The sequence below is a fragment of the Salvia hispanica genome, chromosome 1 (genome assembly GCF_023119035.1).
Source record: "Salvia hispanica cultivar TCC Black 2014 chromosome 1, UniMelb_Shisp_WGS_1.0, whole genome shotgun sequence".
Taxonomy (NCBI): domain Eukaryota; kingdom Viridiplantae; phylum Streptophyta; class Magnoliopsida; order Lamiales; family Lamiaceae; genus Salvia; species Salvia hispanica.
The window spans coordinates 5,627,070-5,646,859 of record NC_062965.1 but is presented as its reverse complement, the minus strand read 5'-3'; the positions used below and the strand labels follow the sequence as shown (position 1 = coordinate 5,646,859).

The 19,790-nt window shown below is 31.7% G+C and overlaps 2 protein-coding genes and 1 long non-coding RNA gene across 3 annotated transcripts; all 3 read left to right on the top strand.

Moving 5' to 3' along the window:
• LOC125202189 lies at positions 1 to 628 on the top strand. The gene is made up of 2 exons (XR_007173054.1): positions 1 to 129; positions 385 to 628. It is a non-coding gene; the product is annotated as an uncharacterized LOC125202189 (long non-coding RNA).
• A 547-nt stretch (positions 629 to 1,175) lies between these two features.
• LOC125205108 (pentatricopeptide repeat-containing protein At1g71490-like) lies at positions 1,176 to 4,925 on the top strand. Its single transcript, XM_048103927.1, is given in 4 exon segments — positions 1,176 to 1,244; positions 1,808 to 2,001; positions 2,003 to 2,070; positions 2,073 to 4,925. Coding segments are annotated over 3 exon segments (2,265 nt in total). The 5' UTR covers positions 1,176 to 1,244; positions 1,808 to 1,870; the 3' UTR covers positions 4,139 to 4,925.
• An 879-nt stretch (positions 4,926 to 5,804) lies between these two features.
• LOC125198776 (glycine-rich protein A3-like) lies at positions 5,805 to 7,398 on the top strand. The gene is made up of 3 exons (XM_048097075.1): positions 5,805 to 5,913; positions 6,558 to 6,896; positions 7,033 to 7,398. Exons 2-3 carry the CDS (start codon positions 6,584 to 6,586, stop codon positions 7,227 to 7,229), a joined length of 510 nt encoding a protein of 169 aa, XP_047953032.1. The 5' UTR covers positions 5,805 to 5,913; positions 6,558 to 6,583; the 3' UTR covers positions 7,230 to 7,398.
• The last annotated feature ends 12,392 nt before the right edge of the window (positions 7,399 to 19,790 follow it).

Here is a 19,790-nt window from a genome sequence, read left to right as displayed (position 1 = left end):
GAAGTCGGCTTGAATGCTGCTGGGGCTCATTGTCCAAACCTCTGGAAAAAGCTGCTTCCAAGTTCTTACTTAACATTTGTTTTTTGTGGAGACTTCGAAGTTATGTTTCTAGCTTGACAATGTAAAAAGGTAGGATGATTTAATCCAGTTATGAAATTCTCCTGCTCTCTCTCTCTCTCTCTCTCACGAAGACACAAACACACAAGACACACGCAGGCCTTGACTATCGGAAAGTTATGAATCTTGGCTAGTGATTTATGTATGCTTATAAAGAGACAATGGTAACCTTTTATAATTTGTTTTAGCCGGAGAAAATGAGCCCTGGTGAACCAACCTGAAGCAATGATGCTTACCAGAAACTGACATTTTTGGTGCATATTGCAGATACATACGAATAAATTCCGTTACAAATTCAGTAACAAGAAATCTAGAATTGGATTGCTATTGGGAGATTGGTACTCAGGTCCACTTGTGCGAATGAAAATTTGAGAAATTCAGATGGATACCTAATTGTAGTTGGTACTTGGTAGTAGCATTTCTTATGTCGGATGTTGGATTCTAATGTGTATGCCTTGTTAAAGATGTAGTACTATGACTATGAGTGACAACTGCAATGCTTTTGTGATTTTGTCAAAGTACTATATTACTCCTATTAAAGTTTTCACGGACTCGTTTGTGGAATCAAGAACCATGGTCACGATGAGTTGCTACTTGTATTATTGGATATCTATTAAAGAGCATGTTGTCGGTGCGGAGGTGTAAGGAGTCGACTGAATCCTCATTAAAGAATTTGTGGCGGATACAACTTTCAGTTGAAAGGTAACAGAGTGGATAAGTGAAGAGTATGAAGTGGACTACCTATACTATTTTGGAATGTCCCGTGAAGATAACAATTTTTATTTTAGCAATTTTTTTTATCTCTTGTTTTATCAATTTGAATTAATGGGATGGAGAGATTCCAAAGGTAAAATGATTCATTTAAGTTTAACGTTATGGAGTACTACATCATTGCAATAAAAAATTGAATCGATTAAAGTTAATACATGAAGAGAGTAATTAATTTATAAATATTCAAATTTCTTAAATTACTCAATTTCTCCTGTTTGTTTATCATTCAACCATTTAAATTAAAACCTCTCTGGTATTTTCCGGGAAATCATAAGCCCTACCCACCCACCCCGTCGAAGCGCTGTCGCAAACTCCGCCGGCAGCCACTCACCGCCACGGCACCACCTACGTTTCAGGTTCATATTCTTTTCTAGTTTGAAATTTTAACATCTATATTTCCCGTCGTTTTCAAATTCGTTGAAGGAAGTGGCGAGATAAAATGATTTGATTATAGTGGTTGTGTTTGATTTCTTTAGCTGAGTTAAAATCTTTCAGTCTGGATTCCTACAATATTGCAGTTGATTTCCAAATTCTGTATTCTAGATTATATTTTCTCTCTTCAGTTATAATGCATTACAATTGTACACAATGTTAATGTGTTTTTAATTTATTAATTTAGTTTATGGCCGATTTGGTCATGTGGCATTTGCATGGCTTGAGTTTCCCTAGCTAAACCCTCTTCAACTGAAGAATATCAAGTGTGGGCATTCTTTTCTGCAAGTTTCAATTTTTTCAGTTTTCAGGCGTTCTGGAAATTGTTTTCATTAGTAATTTGATATGGCTGTTGAAGTCAGCTTTGTGCCACTTGATTTGATGATGCCTTTTGCAATCAGTTTAATCCTTTTTTCATCTTTGATTTTTTAGATATCACATTAGATTGTTAATGATGCCTTATTTTCCATGTAATTTGTTTCTGCAGCTGCTAATATTATTAAGGGTATCCTGGTGGAAGGCTAACTGTTGGTGCAGTCGTGCATATTGTATGTGTTATCTGTGTCAAAATGTTCATGAGAGGGGACGTAAGCATTGTATGTCATCTCGATGTCATAAGCTGTCAATAGGCATTTCTTTCCACCAAATTGAAAGACGCATTCTATTCAACTGGAGAGAGAATTAAACCAGTGGACGTCCTGAAGAAAACCAGTTCTCAGTTTTACTTACATCACGAAAATATCGTAGGATTAGTGTGATAAATGATAATTTTATGGTGGAAGGCCTTCAGAAAACCTTGAAATATTTTGCGAGCCAAGGCCATTTGATCAAAGCCTTTAGGATTTTTCGAATTATTCAACATCATGCCTTGGCATCTGCTTCTTGTGATTTTGTTGAGGACTCACTGTCCTGTCTATTGTTTTCTTGTACTGAACGCAAGTTGCTTATAGAAGGGAAGCAACTTCATGCCCAGGTCATTACTTGGGGTCTCCAACATAATCATGTGTTGGTCCCAAAACTTGTTTCACACTATGCGGCTTTCAATTCCCTTGACGATGCTCATTTTGTAGCTGCGAATACATGTAGTCAGAATCCTTTACGATGGAATGTCCTTATCTCATCGTATGTAAAAAGAGGGCATTTTGAGGAGGCTATTCTCGCATATAAACAAATGTGTCAGAAGCAAATAAAACCTGATAGTTTCACTTATCCATCTATTCTCAAGGCTTGTGCCGAGCTATCAAATCTTGATTTTGGAAAAGAGGTTCATATGTCTATTGATGCTAGCTCTTTAAACACGGACTTGTTTGTGCAGAATGCACTGATCTCTATGTATGGGAAGTGTGGTGATCTGGAAACTGCTCGGAGTATATTCAACGGAATGCTAATTAAGGATGAAATTTCATGGAACTCAATGATCTCAGAATATGCCACTAAGGATATGTGGAATGAGGCTTTTATGCTTTTTGAGAGCATGCAAGAAGCTGGCATTCAATCAAATGTTATAACATGGAACACCATTGCTGGAGGTTGCTTGAGGACTGGCAACTTCAAGGGGGCACTTGAATTAGTTGGTCGGATGAGAGTCTCTCTTTGTCATCTAGATCCCGTAGCACTGATTATTGCCTTAGGTGCTTCCTCTCATATTTGTTCTTTGAAACTGGGGAAAGAAATCCACGGACTGGCAGTTAGAAATTCTTCTATTGACTATGTTAACTTAAAAAATGCATTGATTACCTTGTATTCTCGGTGTGGTGACCTTACGCATGCTTATACTGTATTTAGATCAATAGAAGCTAAAAGCATAATATCTTGGAACTCCATCATATCTGCATTCGCACAGTGGGATCGGTCTGAAGAGGCCACATTTCTGTTCAGAGAATTACTTCATATGGACTTCAAACCTAATTATGTGACACTTGCTGGCATTTTACCTCTTTGTGCACGTGTGGCTAACCTAAAACACGGGAAAGAGCTCCACTGCTATATTGCAAAGCGTACAGAATTTTGGGGGTGCTTGCTACTTTGGAATTCTCTTATTGATACTTATGCAAGATCAGGGAAAGTTTCAGTTGCTAGAAGACTGTTTGATTTGCTGGATGAGAGAGATGCAGTTACCTACACTTCAATGATAAGTGGATATGGCGTACAAGGAGATGGTAAAGTTTCTCTCAATCTATTTGAAGAAATGATAAGATCCCAAATAAAACCAGATGCTGTAGCAATGGTTTCTGTATTGTCAGCCTGTAGCCATTCTGGTCTTGTAAATCATGGTCAGTCACTTTTTGAGAAGATGCAAACTGTATATGGTATCTCTCCTAAATTGGAGCATTTTTCTTGTATGGTTGATCTTTATGGGAGGGCTGGATTACTAAATAAAGCTACAGAAATTCTATTAAGTATGCCTTGTAAGCCAACCCCGGAACTGTGGGCTGCACTTATTGGAGCATGTCTGGTCCATGGGAATAAAGATATTGGGGAGTGGGCAGCTGGGAAGTTGCTTGAGTTGAAGCCTCAGCATTCAGGGCACTATGTTTTGATTGCCAACATGTATGCTGCTGCTGGTTGTTGGAGCAAACTAGTCGAAGTAAGGTCTTTTATGAGGGACTTGGGGGTGAGAAAGGATCCTGGATGTGCTTGGGTTGATATTGGGGCTGGAGTTTCTCCTTTCTTAGTTGACGACACTTCTAATAGCCAATCAGCTGAAATTTTCCTTTTGTTAAGGGGACTGACTAAGCAAATGAAAGATGTTGATTATGCAGCTTGCACAGATTCTGCAGCAGACAAAGAAATTATACATGGAAATGATTACTCTTGAATTGGTATAGATTTGATTAAACTGCTTCTTAATGTACCATTGAATTGATCAAAATGGCCTGTTTACTGTTTTCATCAAGAGAGCATTGTCACCAAGAGGAGGTACTGTTTTCATTTTTAAAGTTTACTGGCTTAATTTATTCCATGATTAGGCATGTCGTCCTACCCTAGTTGGTCTGTGCAGATGCAATAAGTAAAACTAGGTTGCTTTATGTTTGTGGATGAGGGTTACTTGTTTCAGCCACTCTTCTTATTGTCTACACTTCTTTATAATATGATGAGTAGGCAGTACATGTTGAATATATGCAATAAGCTTAAATATCTTTTGCCATCTATGTCAAAGCAAAAAAAGAGAGATGATAAACACTAGAGATATCTTCTGCAATATCAATGCCGCATCCTGTTCCCATGCTTGTCTGTCAGTGACAGTATGGCGTTTAATCTCGTGACTCTGATTGGTGTGGCTGCTATGATATACTATATCCATGTCTTATTGGCCGGGCATTGTGAACATGGAGAAAGATGGTAGCGGCGAAATATTGCCGATGTGGCAGAGTATGCGTCCTTAGAAGCTTCACCGGACCCTCAAGAGGTTCGAGATTGTGAAAGATATCCTGCGCTGCGTGTGTCCTGGATTGAAGAGTGAGCGAACACCTGAAAACTCAGAAGTTTTTGATTTGTAAGAGCAATATCCCTTTTTAGTTTGATTCTTAGTTTGATGGTTGACAGTGTTGATCTATATGTAACTATTCAATGGGAAAGATATAAATAAATTAACAGTTGCATTATTGATTAAAACGTGTAATAAATTAAAGTGTTAGAACTTTAAGCTTATTTACCACCATACGCTTAAAATAATCTAGGAGATAGGGTAATTAATATCTTGTTGATGCTGATTAGATTTGGGATGTTTCATACTTGCAGCATTTACAGATTCTTTCCCTACATCTTTTCGTCTAGATAAAATTGCATCAATACTTTTGTGATACTTTCGTATTTTTATAATTATCTTTATCAATTTCACAAATTTGGATACGATAATTTATGATAAATATAACATTTTTTTAATGCATGACAAAGTCATATAACGATATCCCGCAATTTAGACGCAAAAAAAAAATGATGGTTTCGTTTTTTAACCAACGAAGTGATTTGTATAATACTGGTGAGCAATTAATTTACTTACTCTAGGTGCTAACGATTTATTTGTTTTTTTTTTTTTTGCCCCATTGTACTATAGTATTTCATTTTCTGACTTACTAAAAAGAAATCTATATCGTTGGCAATTTCTATAAATATTACGAAATGTCGATACGGAATTTGATTGGAAGATCTATAAGCCAATGTGAAACAAATACTATTATATTACGTGTTGGATTGTAACAATACTAGGAAAATATATCAGAGCTATTTCAATTATATTACGTGTTGAATTGTAACAGTCAGCCTGCAATCCAAAAACAAATATACTAGTACTAATTCATTTTTCAATTATTATAATTAAACCTTAGAGACTAAGATTGAATTGTCATGCCTATGTGGAGTAGTGTAACTTATGCGATAATAACAAGAGACTACCTAATAAAGTGCACGCGTTGAAAAAACGCGTTACTAAATTAATACGATATGTTGCACGGTTGATTATTTATATTTCATCAGGGTATATATATTGAATCGCTCATAATATTTGTTGTTCAATCAACTTCGCAAAAACCCAAAGCGGATAAGGATTTAAAAAAAAAAAAAAAAAAACTAAACCTAGGTGAATCCAATCAGGTGAAATAAGCTTTATGTTATTGATCCATATATGAAATCTATATGAATTTATGCTGCTATGATTTCTTTTCTGATTTTTGTGTAGTTTTTTTCTTATGTTTTGGTATACTCCATTATGATTATGGTGGCGCTGGAAAATCTTTTTATTTTGTTTTTGTTGATTCATGTTAGCCTATGAACAATTGTTTAACTTTTGTTATAATTTATCGCTGTGGTTTATTGTATTTGCTGATTGATCATGGCTAGTTTCCAGTTATCATGTGTCTTTCAATAAATTATGACGTTTCCCTTGTTAAGAAAGGAAGGGGGAAGGATTTAGGTTGATCTTGGGTATTAGTTGGAATGTCTATTGAAAAGTTAACCACTCTGTTTGGTTGTATATGTTGAAGATGATAATTAAGGGATTTTTTATGGTTTTCGTTTTTTTTTGTTTTTCAAACAAATTTAGGATGATGATCTTCCATTCTATGCACTTAAAATGTCTTCTTATCGTCTTAATTGCGCTTGATAATTGATATCTTACGCTTCATGTTTGTGTATCGTGTTCACACCCCCAAAAGCAGTAGAGCGATCGGCGATATAAGGATTAGCTTTTCTGGATACAACTTCCTATTTTGAATGATGTTGTTAATTTTTTTTTTCAGTGTGTGTTTGATCCAAATTAAGAAAGATGGAGGGTGGAAATAACAACAAACATGGTGGTTCGGACGACAAGGACAAAGGGCTGTTATCTAATCTTGCTGCGTACGCTGCTGGAGCAGGACATTATCCTCACCATGGAGCTTACCCTTCTGCACCCTATCCTCCCCAAGGCTACCCTCCAGCTGGTTATCCACCACCGGGTTATCCCCCTTCCGGATATGGGTATCCTCCCGCAGGGTATCCTCCGCCACATGGATATCCTCACGGAGGGTATCCACCAGCAGGGTACCCTCCTCCTCACGGATACCCCCCGGCAGGTTATCCTGGCGCATCCCATTCAGGTAGCTTTATCTCGAGGGTTGTCATTTAAACACGAATAAGAAATGAAACTGAGTTTGTTGCTGTGTTAGAATGAAGCAATGATGTGTGTGATATTGATGACTTGGATGGGTGACTTATTGATATGTGTGAATGCAGGGCTTGGAGTGGGAGGACTCCTTGCCGGAGGTGCAGCTGCTGCTGCTGCTGCTTATGGTGCTCACCACATGGCTCATGGGATGTACCAACCTCATGGTGGTTACTATGGCCACCACGGGAAGTTTAAGCACGGGAAGTTCAAGCATGGCAAGCATGGCATGTATGGGAAGCACAAATTCATGAAAAGATGGAAGTGATGCAACAAAGCAACCCTTGTTTGGCTTGTTTCGCTGCTGGCATTCTACTGTCATCGTTTTATATCCCTGTTTATCGCAAACATATTTCTTCCATCATTGTTTTGTATATAGTTATGCAGTTCGTTACTGAATATTTTGTTGGTGAAATTTAATTTCTGAAATTCTGTGATTTGCTGAAGCTATGTTTTGCACATAAACATAATATTGTGTACTTGAACGTGAGTGATTTCCAAACTATGCTATATTCATCCGAACTAGTGTGCTTTCTGAGTAACTCATTGGAACACATTGTGGTTTCTCTCTTCATTGGAACAATCTTATTATAACCTTGCACATGCACATAACTAATTTTGTTTAATAATTCAAATCTTGCGATCATATCTGAGATGGTTATTAGGAATTATGTCTGATTTTGCTGGGTTGTATCTCTGTATTTTGGGTATATGAACACTGGTTTGTTGCTACATGTAGATTCATGGATTGCCAAATACAGATTTCACCAAGGCAATATATCTTTCATTCTCTTAAAAACAGTTTAAAAAGAGTCTACAATTTATCACTTATTTGAACCTTCAATTCCAACACAATGTTAAATTATACTCCATATGTTACATTAAAAATGAAATGTTTTCCTTTTTAGTTGTTCCATTAAAAATGAAACATTTCCTAATATAATTACAACATTATCTCTACTTTTTTATCTTTTCATTAATTCACAAAATAATACTGCATAAAATCTCATACTTAAAACTAAATGTTTAAAATTTATTGGGATTGAAGAAGTATCAAATAAATAAACATATATTAATGGTGAACTAAAACATAAACATTTCACTAAAGACACTGGCCTCTGTTTGGGGAGGACATCAAGATTAGCACTTGCCACACGTGTGGTTATTATATTATGTTCCCTCGAATGAAATAAAAAAGATTTGATAGAGAAATTAGTACTACAAGGAGTTGAACATAGCTCTTAGTTTGCAATGTTGTTATCATTTTGGAGCATGCATGTGGTTTTGTCGTTCCTTCATTCTACCTTCAAATCCATATATGGACTTCTCAATGTTGCCCAACAACTTGTCTAGATTTATATTTTGTGTGGTTTATAAAGGATTTGCCAGTTGTGGAATTAATTGTGTAGACAATTAGCATTAATTATGATGATAATCTTTGGGGCAGTGCAACGTGCAACGCTCCTGTTGAGCATTTCAAGCATCGTGTTCGGTTATGCTCCTAGCTAGTCTAGATTAAGAGAGAGAAGATTATACTGTTGCGTGCTTCAAAGGGAAAAAATAACCAATCTTGCTTCTCCAAAATGTACATTTCTCTATATTTGTCCCTAAAATAACTTTGGTCAAATTTTGCTGCTCTGTTTTGTGTAAAATAACACAAATTTTAAGTTCGGTGTTATTTTTCATAGTAGACCAATCATCATATTTGACCAACGTACATGGATTTTTGTTATTCTATTTAACACAACTAAATCACCTGAATTTCGACCGTGTCATTTTATTCTACTTGATATAAACTTAAAAATGTTCTAAAATATTATAAATATTTCTTATTTAAGTCAGGTTGGGAAATAACATACGAAATGCAAAGATTATAATATTTTAGATCAATTTTAAAGTTAGTGAGAAATATCAATATTGTGCTAAATTTTATTATTTTAGGGACCAATATCTCATTTCTATTTGAGATATCTAATGTAAAATAAACAGTTCACACGCCAATCTAACTATACAACTTACTTGAAATGGAATTGGAGGTCAGTGGTTGAAGTCTCCATCGACATTTTCACATTTCTTTATCATCCTCTTCTTCTCCAAAAGGTAGACATATCCTAAATCTTTGTTATGCGATTTGTTCACTAGTGTGTTTCGTTGAGGGCTCAATTACATTTCTTTGGCTTAGGAGTATGATATATTGGTAACCAATTTAATTTGTTAACTTTGCTAAGTGTTAGCTTGTCAATGTTGCATATTAAAAATATCAAAATGATGAAATTTTTTATATACAAAGTTGACAAGTTAACAAATTAAGTTAGATAGCAACCTAATAGGACCCTCCTTATTCTAATAAACATGTTTATGATATGATCTTTGCTATCTGGAAAAATATCATTTCATTGACCCACAAAATGTCTATATGGTACCATTACCAACAGGTTGTAGCGCAATTGACAGAGCACAAACTGTGGTGACCTTGAGGTCACGGGTTCAAACTCCACCATATATTGGGAAACTTTCGATCTTAATCCACAAACCTGATTCTCAAACCAATTATGATTAGTCAGATTCTGTGAAAGATGGATTCAATATACCTATGGTCAAACTAAAAAAAAATGTCAATATGATTTAAATGACCGATGTACTATATTTGAATATCTATAATATATTCATGGTATTAATTTTCCACTTCAGCAAATCACAATGACATTAATTTGTCAAAAATTACCAATAGTACGAAAGTTCATCTGAAGAATCAGAATTAATTGAAAGTTAGTCTATTTAGGGGTATTTAGCTTTTCAATTTGTACATACTCACATATGATAGATATTTGTATATTCAAGGAAGGGATATACTTTATTTCTCCCTTATTTCTCCTTAACTCAACATTTCATTTTTACATCATCATTTTTAATATTGTTTAATTTTTCCTACAAATGTGTTTAATAAATAGATTTATAATGAACAATTCATCGTTGTATTAATCATTGGAAAATATAATACAACGAGAAAAAAAAAAACTACAAATAAAAACCATAAAAAACAAAGATTTAAAAAAACAAAGATTTAAAAAAAACTACAAATAAAAATCATAAAAAATAAAGATTTTAAAAACAAAGATTTAAAAAAAACTACAAATAAAAACCATAAAAACAAAGATTTAAAAAAAAAAAAAAAAAATTATCGCCGAATCGCGCCCACAGTGGGCGGCGATGATTCGGCGATAAATCGGCGATAATAAGGGAGTTGGCGATAATAAGGGAGTTTTATCGCCGAATTATCGCCGAAATCCTCCCAATGGCCGGCGATAAGTCGGCGATATCCGGCGAAAAATCGCCGGATTTTCGCCGTCGCCATTGGGAGTGCTCTTATTACATTTCTTAAAACCCGTGTCGGGTCAAATGGTGACAAATTATGGGGACGGAGGGAGTATATGATAAGTTGGTAATTATTTTAAATTAATAACTAACAACTATGCCAATAATCTATGTTATATATAGATGTCAAAACGAAAATATGTGTATTTCAATTAAATGTAGTTGACATACATATGTCTTATGTTGATATGTAAATATAGATGTAAAAAGAAGATATACGTATGTCAATTATATATAGTTGACATACAAATATCTTCATGTTGATAACTGTAATGTAGGTTGTTGAAATAGTCATCAGTTATTAATTTAAAATAGTTGTCAACCTAACCTCACCTATCAAAAAAAAAAAAGTAGTGCTAAATGGCCACATTATGGCCAGCCATAAAAATAAAATATTGATAAAAGATAGTGTATTTAATGCATTTTCGTTGAAATCAATACTTTTAAAAAGTATCAATTTTATTTGTACAATTGTACCCTTAGTTATGAAATATAAATATGAAGAGACTATAATTTATTCAATTGGTTCATTTTTTATTGCATGAAATTTATATAAACAAAAATCAACATTTATTAAGGTTAATGATAATTAATTTAATTCTTTCTTATATTTATAATACCAACGCATAGTGATAATATTTTTATTTTTCATATTTACTTAAAATACTCGAAATGTTTGTATACATACTTTTATTTATATTAATAATCATGGGTTAATATTATAAATGATCGTTAAACTACAGAGCATGTATCAAATTAGTTCCTAAATCAATTTATTTCATAAGGAGTACTAAACTTTATATTTCATTTCATTTAATGTTTTTATTTAAATTTCTTAATTATTATTTTAAATGGAAATTAAATTCGGCATAATCTCTTCTATTTAAATTAAATTACTGAACTATTTATCAATTGAATCTAATATAATATTCATTTGCAATTTATTGAAAACTATACAATTACAACAACTTCATGATAAAAAAAATGCACTAATGGCAAGTAACAACTACCCTCATCCATGTATGCCAAGAACAAAGTAGTAATTCAAAATACGGTAAAAAGTTTCTTAAAAAGAAATTTCATGTTGATATTATGCGTTTTACATTATTTTGAATAAAGAATGGTGTGGTAGTTAAATATAGTTTTCAATTTCATTTAAATTGAAAAAATTCTAACATATTCTAATCTATATTAACATAATAATATTAATTACTATTATTATTAGATTATATCACAATTTATAATTGGAAAGTATATTAATATAATAAACTATTATGTATAATGTTTCATTTAGTATATTATAGGCTGATAGATTAATATACTAATGCAATAATGTGGGAAGGATTAGTTTTTGTAAGAGAGTAGACTCAAGGGAAACGGGAAATTTCATGTGATTTTAAAAAAAAAATATTCTATTTTAAGATTTTATTATTTTAAAAATAAAATTCAAGTCGCAACCTGATATAATGTGTTTAATGGAGTATAGAAAACAGAAAAGAAAATTATATAAACACAACTATAAAACAATTATTAGTATATTGATATATGAAATTATATTATAATACACTATATTTTTAGTATAATTAATAGTTTCGTGTCACAACTTAGTTAATATTGATTCCAACTTGGTATAATAGGAAAACATTTCTAAAAGGACAAAAACTTAATCTTAAATTAAAAAAACAGTGTAAAAATAAATTCTTGAAAACAAAAAATTAAAGAATGAATGAATCTAATAAAAGAAATACGTATGAAAATGTAAAATTTGGATTAGAGAAATGAAACAACAAAAAAAACAACTAGAATTAAATAGAAGGGTAATAATGTAAAATTGTTTGAGCAATAAATGACTTATTTGAAACATTAATAGTCATACCATCTAAATTTACTAAAATGCCATTTTATGGCTAGCCATAATGTGGCCACGTAGCATTACCCATTCATTTACATGCACATGCAAATTTGTAGTCAACATTGAGATTTCAAATATAGATAGTATTAGGTATCTTCTTTTCACATTGAAGTTGGAATATAAGATGGAATCCAATGAACAAAATGATGGGTTTTGCAACTATTTCCTACATACTTTGAATTTCAAAAACTTCAAATGGAATTGGCTATAAAATCTCGGCTGCAATCTTGGTCACATGTATGTGTATCCCTACTTGGTCGGATCTCGAGGGATATCTACACACATATTTCGTGCAATGAACCTACAAAACATATCACAGAAATAAATCTTCACCTAATTCGAGAAAAATTCCGTTGCATGTATCAAACAATTAATTGACTAAATTCCACTTTTCCATCATACCTTTTCCTTATAATGTTCCCTATTTAGTTGCATTGTACATTGTAGTTTATTTTATCAATACCTCGGCAAAGATAATTAATTGATGCTTTGAAGCTGCTTCCGCCGTATTAATTACAGTAAGAGAGTATTAATCATATCAATACTTAACAACATGTACATAAATTAAATTAAAATAAATTTTGGTAAGACAGTTATAGTAAGGGAAATTAATAATTCTCTAGAGTTGCAAGAACATATACCTAGGACAATTTATAAAAGCGTGCTATGATTGCTGTTTTTTAAAAGTTATTAATGAATTGAATTGAATTGAATTGAATTGAATTGCATTAATAAATTCTTATATTTGATGAGTTTTTTAAAGTGCAAGAAATACTTGTGAAAACTCGTTGAAGGTGTGTCCATGTGAGCGCTTCATCCCACAATAAATTATGTTATCTTTTTAACATACATTGAATATTATTAAAATATTAAATTTTAACAACACGGACTGATACTATTATTTTTATATCAAAATAAATGGCACACGTGTTAGTAAAAAGGTAATACTTTTTGCTTAGCTAGGAAGATAAACAAATCACTAATCCATAAGTATTTAACCGAAAATACCGCTTCGATAAATTAATATTGCAATCATCTTATCGTTCTAATATGATCATAATTTATTTTATGTCGATGTCATTATTTATTTATAATAGTATTATATAAATGGAAAAAGAAAGAAAAACGAATTCACATGGTATGGAAGTAGAAAGCGTTGGGAGTTGGAAGAAGCGCTGGTTGGGTCATAAAGCGGCATGTGCGGTTTGGCGGCAAAGTCGCTCTAGTGGGGCCTTTTTGCGCCGCTACTTCACTTGCTTCTTAGCTGTACTTCATTAATTACCATTATCTATTCCATCTATTTTTTCGATTTATAATTTCTCTGTTTTTCAAGAATATAAATTTTTCAATTTTATAAACTCACCTTTCTAATAAGATGAGTTCCATTATCCACTAATAATATGTTAATTATTTTTTTTCTTTATTTCTTTTTTACTTTGTCAAATTTGAATTAAAATACATGTTGAATCTAAAATGCATATTCTATAGGAACGGAAAAAATTGTTACTTTTCCACTAACTTGTTTATGTTTTTTCAATTTCATGCACGGTGCACCTATGTTCATTTTTATCATATTTTCTGTGCACAAAATGACACTGCATATAGGAGCCACAAATATAGTGGAAGGCAAATATCAATATCCATCTCTTATCCAGATAAAATACACATAAACTAGTTGTCTATTTTTATGTATATATACTTTATAAATTACAAATTACATGTTCAATTCCGATTTTCAATTGTCAATGATGGATATATTTTTAATTTTTTTTGGACATGGAAAGGATGCATTGCATTCGCAAGATAGGCATCAACAACAGGCGTACTACACGCTCTGCTCTACCGGCATAGGGTTTGAGCTGAAAAATCCAACTTCAGCATACTTAAGGTCATCCACAACGCATGGTGGAAAGGATGGCCGGACCACACCTAGGCTTCAGGCATTTGAATAAATTTAAAGAATTTATAGAAGAAAACATGTTCAAAATTAAGTTCATTAGGTCCGCCCATTCTTGTGTAAAGATCACTTGTTTGATATGGATGAGGAACAAAAGGAAAAGTGCCCTTAGTTTATGCTAGGTCTCGAGGATGAATTGAGTCTATTTTGCATGTACATTTAAATTTTAATGAACATAATATTTTTTTTATGCAAATAAAATTGATTAAATATATAATTAAAAATAATAAATGAGAAAAATGGATAGTATATGTCGTCGCTCCTATATTATGGATGTCGTGATTGAGAAAAAATCGATTTGTAATCTATGAATAGTACAAGTACAATGTTACTCCCTTTGTCCACCATTTAGAGAACCATTTTGTCATCTTGGGTTGTCTCAATTTATAGAATTACTTTATTTCACTTTTAGTATGCGGATCTCATATTCCATCAATTTTTTACACGCAAAATCTAGTATAATACTATTCCATCCGTCTCCAAAGAGTATGAACTTTCTAATTTTGAAAAATTCAAATAACTACTGTCCTTACACATCATTTTATTTACAACTTATACCATTACTATTAACAGTTGTACCATTATAATAATATGGGTCCTACTCTTCACTAACATTATTTCCACTACCCTTTCTCTCACTCTCTCTTACTTTTTCCCTTATTTATTAAAACTCATGCCGAACCCAAAGTTCATACTTTTTGGGGCCTAAGTTACTTGAGTTGTATTCCATTTTAGATTGTCTCAAGTTACTTGAGTTATTTCTCTTTTTGGCTAAAAAAAACATCTAATCACACCTACTTTATTCTTTCTTTTACTTTATCTACTTTCATGTCTCTTACTTTATTATCTCTTCTACGTTATTTTACTTTATTTAATCCACTAAACACAAATTTATTAAATCCTGTGCCGAAAAGAAACATCTCAAGTAACGTGGGACGAAGGGAGTACTTCATATGGATCCCATATTCTACTCATTTTCTTCCTTTTTATTTCTTCTCATAAAATCATCTTTTAAAAAACTCGTACAAAGTTAAAAGGACTCTTTAAATGATATACCAGGGATGTAATGTATTCTCGATAGAGTAACCTAAAAATGTGTAAATAGGTGAAATGATATTATAATTCAGAAATATGGTGATGAAATATTTGCAACGGCAATATGCTAAATTCAGCAATCTATTATATTTATGACGATTGAAAATCTTGAAAATTGAAAGTCTTATGAGAATTGAATTGATTGGAGAATTATAAATGCAGTCTGTTATAAGTCAATGGATAGAATGCCAACTGGGAGGATCAAATCAAACATGCATTGAAATTAATTAAAGTTTATCTTGTTATAAGAAAAATTATAGAAATAAGACCTAAATTCGGGAATTATGTAAATAAACAGGTCCAAAGTAGAAGGTTTGAAGTTTGAACTTTTAAGTGAAATGAGCAACGCTCAAATTCGTTGACACTTCATATCCCTATAGACCGAAAGAGTTTCAACTCCATTACGTTTAGATCTTTTTTTTTTATTGAGATAATTGGCTTTAATATTATGAAACTTTCAAAAAATTTGTTTTATTCATCATAAACTTTTAACTTGACAAATAATATTACGAACTTAATGCGTGGTTGTTATTTCCACTGGCAACGGATGCCGGCTACATTAAAATGACATAAATGTTGAGTTCGTATACATCTATTATAACGGAATTGTGAATCCTGAATCGCGACCTAAATCGCGAATAACATCCATGTCATTTTAATGTAGCCAGAATCCGTTGCGGTGGAAATAACTATGGATAAAGTTCAGTATATTATTTGTCAAGTTGAAAGTTTGTGAGAAAAAATAAATTTTTGAAAATAGGGGCCTATATGACATTATCCCTTATTTCTTTACCTTCACATTTCTATTTCTTGCTATTTTTATTTATGTATTTTTAACTATATATGGTTATCCTCTGTTGCTATTCATAGGAAAATGATCAATACAAAAATTGATCTCAATACAAAATTCAGACCAAATTCTGACCATGAGATTTGACAATCTAATGATTAACAATTAAACAAAAATATGAAGAGTCATTATAAAGCAGTTTTAGATCATATTATTAAATTCAAATTTAAGATCGTATTAAGAACATTTTATGTTATTCTTACTATAATAAAAAAATAAAAATAAAAATAAAGCTAACAATAACCTAAAATCCATCTATATGTATGAGATTAGTAATATATTCGCACCATAAATTTAGCTTTCAAATATGTTTTAGTATATATCAAATAATTTTACTATCGAAAATGTCGGATAACATGATACGGCATTATATAGTATCTGAGAAAGTCGATCGACCATTACCTACTAGTAATAAACTTCTAATTCCTCGTTACGTCATAAAATTTGTAAAAGGATGTTAATTTAATCAAATACTTATTAGATTATCTTATAAGAGCCGAAAGTCAAAACAAAAAGAAAATTTTTTTCGTTGGCCATTTTCTTGGCATCATGTGGTTAAGGATTAATCATCAAATTCCACTATTTATATTTTAATCGATATCTCTCTCTCCAATTCACATTCTCACCAATCATGTTGCGAGACTTGAAGAGTAGAAAAGTTTATGAGCATAGACCAATAACAGCATGTTTAAGAAAAATACAAAAATAAAAAAGACCAATAACAGCAAAATAAAGGTGAAAAGAGAACCCAAAATTTCGCAGATGTCTCCAAGCACTAGTTATTGCTGGTGAAACAAATTAATTTCATAAAACAATGGTCCCCTAGGAAAATGACATTTGCTACATGAATCTAAATGTTTTAATAATATTTCGTCCCATGTTTTATTTTTCTTGGTAGAATCTTCCTTTATCATGGAGTAGTTATTTTTTAATATTCTCACCAAGTTTTCATCTTTGCCAATCAAAGGTCCTACTGCAATTGCCCATTAATTTCTGAGTTGGTCATTTTATCCATCAACCTGAATTGAATTAAAATATTATCTACATGACAAATCCATGATAAAAATGACCATATTCCTATTTTTAAATTTGTGAGACATTATATGATTAATTTATTTTATCGATTTAAAATGCAATTAATGCATAATACTTATTTGTGCGCTTGAGACAAATATATCAAAGACTATATAATTTCAAGCCATAGAAAATACTACTACTACCTTAAAAACAAATATGGGATACTATATAGTTATATGTGTAACCATCTTAGTTGCAATAATTGAACGACAAGCTATTGTATATTTTTGCTTTGTCAACTTTAATCCGAATCATGTACTGTATGAATCAGTCAACTTTTGATTGCTTTGGTGTTTATCATTATTAGCGAAGCATTTAAAAGGATTGATCATTATTTTTAACATCTTCATATTAGCTGGAACACACATATTTTAATATTAAGACTTCCACACAATAAAATACGCACTCAAAAAATTATCTAATAATTGCATAGAGCATAATGCAATACTTTCTGCAAAACGTTATGATTTTCATATGTATCAGTATGAATACGAAATAAAAGTCGTCAATCATGTTCTACTTATAGGAGTACTATTTGTCACTAAATAGGGTAAAATGAGGAACAAAGGATGTTTGATAACTAAAGTACTTACTTGAAACAAATAGTAACTTACAAATTACAATTATATTTGCACTACGGATGTGATATTATTTTCAGTTAATTAGTTTTTTGTTGTTTATTTGTCTTTCCCAATTAATCTTATGTTGTTTGATTGTTATTTTATTGTTGTCATTATGTTCTTCTTAATCTTATTTTTTTCTTTAATAATTTTTTATAGTTAATTCAAATTTTATAATTAAAGTAGTACATTTTTAAAATATGATTATAAAAACACAGGCTATATCAATATTTAGTCTGCATTCACTTCAGATCGCAAAGATCGCAAACACGATGCTCGTTAGATTTAACTTGAACATTTTTTAATGCATAAAAAAAGGAAGCAACTATATATATTATTAGATGGATAGGTTTGTGTTAAAATGACAACACCTCTTAAAGTGACACCGTGACACCACATATACAACAATATTATAAACGCTACATAGCAATCTATAGATTGCTATATAATGTGTCGAATATTGCTGGCCGAGAAAAATTGTTGTATAAGATGCAGCATATTGTTGGCCGTGTTTTTGGGGTTTTTTTTTTTTTTTTGCCATGTGATAGCTTAGTATTTGTCTACATGTACAAATGATTAACTAGAAATGGTGGTATGTTGTTATTTTAAGAGATGGTGGCACCTAACACTCCCTTGGATGGACACGTATATATAGTTATTTTTCAGTTTTAAAAATATGTGACCCAACATCAGAGTTTCCCTTATTTCTTAAACAATATTATTAGGTCAAATTAATACGTTTGGGGAGAAATGGGAAAACGAAGTCATTCTCCCATCCACAGGCTTCCTTGTCTCAAATATATAGAAAGTGCTGGTTACAGCTGTATCCAAGTTCCTCCACCATACGCCCTATGCATACATACATATATATATGTTGTCTCTATATGTGTATATATTAATAATATATTCTTTAATATTACTCTCAATTTAGAATATTTGTAATTTAAAATTCTACCATTACCAACTTGTCACCAACCAAACTATGCTTATCCCCAAAATATTATAGAAAGAACTTGCTAGAAGTAGAAAACTGCCTGGATTAATAGTATATTATTAGTATTCTTTTCTTCTTACTTTGTATGTTCTTTTTTTTATTCACTACTATGTTTAGGATAAGATGTTATACATTAAGGTGTGGTTTGTTAGTAGGTCAATTTAGAATTTTGTTAGATATATTTACCGTAAGATGCAACGTGAGATTTAGACGAAATTAGAGTATATCTATTACCAATACATCATTCGCTAAAAACCAAGTATTAGCCCAAATCCTTTGATTAGTTTAACTTACTCCATCCATCAAATTATGCATCGAATTTAGCGATATTAATTTTACAAATAACGTATTAGCAATTCAAAATAATATTACTATTCCATTTGTCCGCCGTTACTTATCACTAGTTTCCATTTCCAATCTACACTTCTATTTGTATTTTGCCTTAAGTATAACAAATACTCACTCCATCCCAAAATAAGCCAGTCATATATTCCTTTTTTGGAATGTCTCACAATAAGTGAGTCGTGTTCCTTTTTAGCGAAAAATCTCCACTTTTACTTTATTCTCTGTTTATTTTTCTACTCTTCTATTTCTCATATTTTTCTCTTTCTATTTTAACCATTTAATATCAATTCCTTAAATCTCGTATCCAAAAGAAGTGCTTCACTTATCTTAGAAAGGTGGGACTACTACTGGAAGAAAAGCAAGTTGTATAGAAGAAACAACAATTATATTTTTATTAGTCTTTATAAATATAGAATGTTGGTTATATAATAAAAAGTGGCGTGTCCCAATATTTGAGCCGAAAAATAATAAATTTATTGTGCAATCTGTATGAAATAATTACTACCACTCTGTTTAACAGAAACAGTTAAATATGGAAGTGAAGTCTAAAGTTGGGTCTGACAGTTTTAAGTAGACGAAATTTAATAAGGGAGTAATAAATATG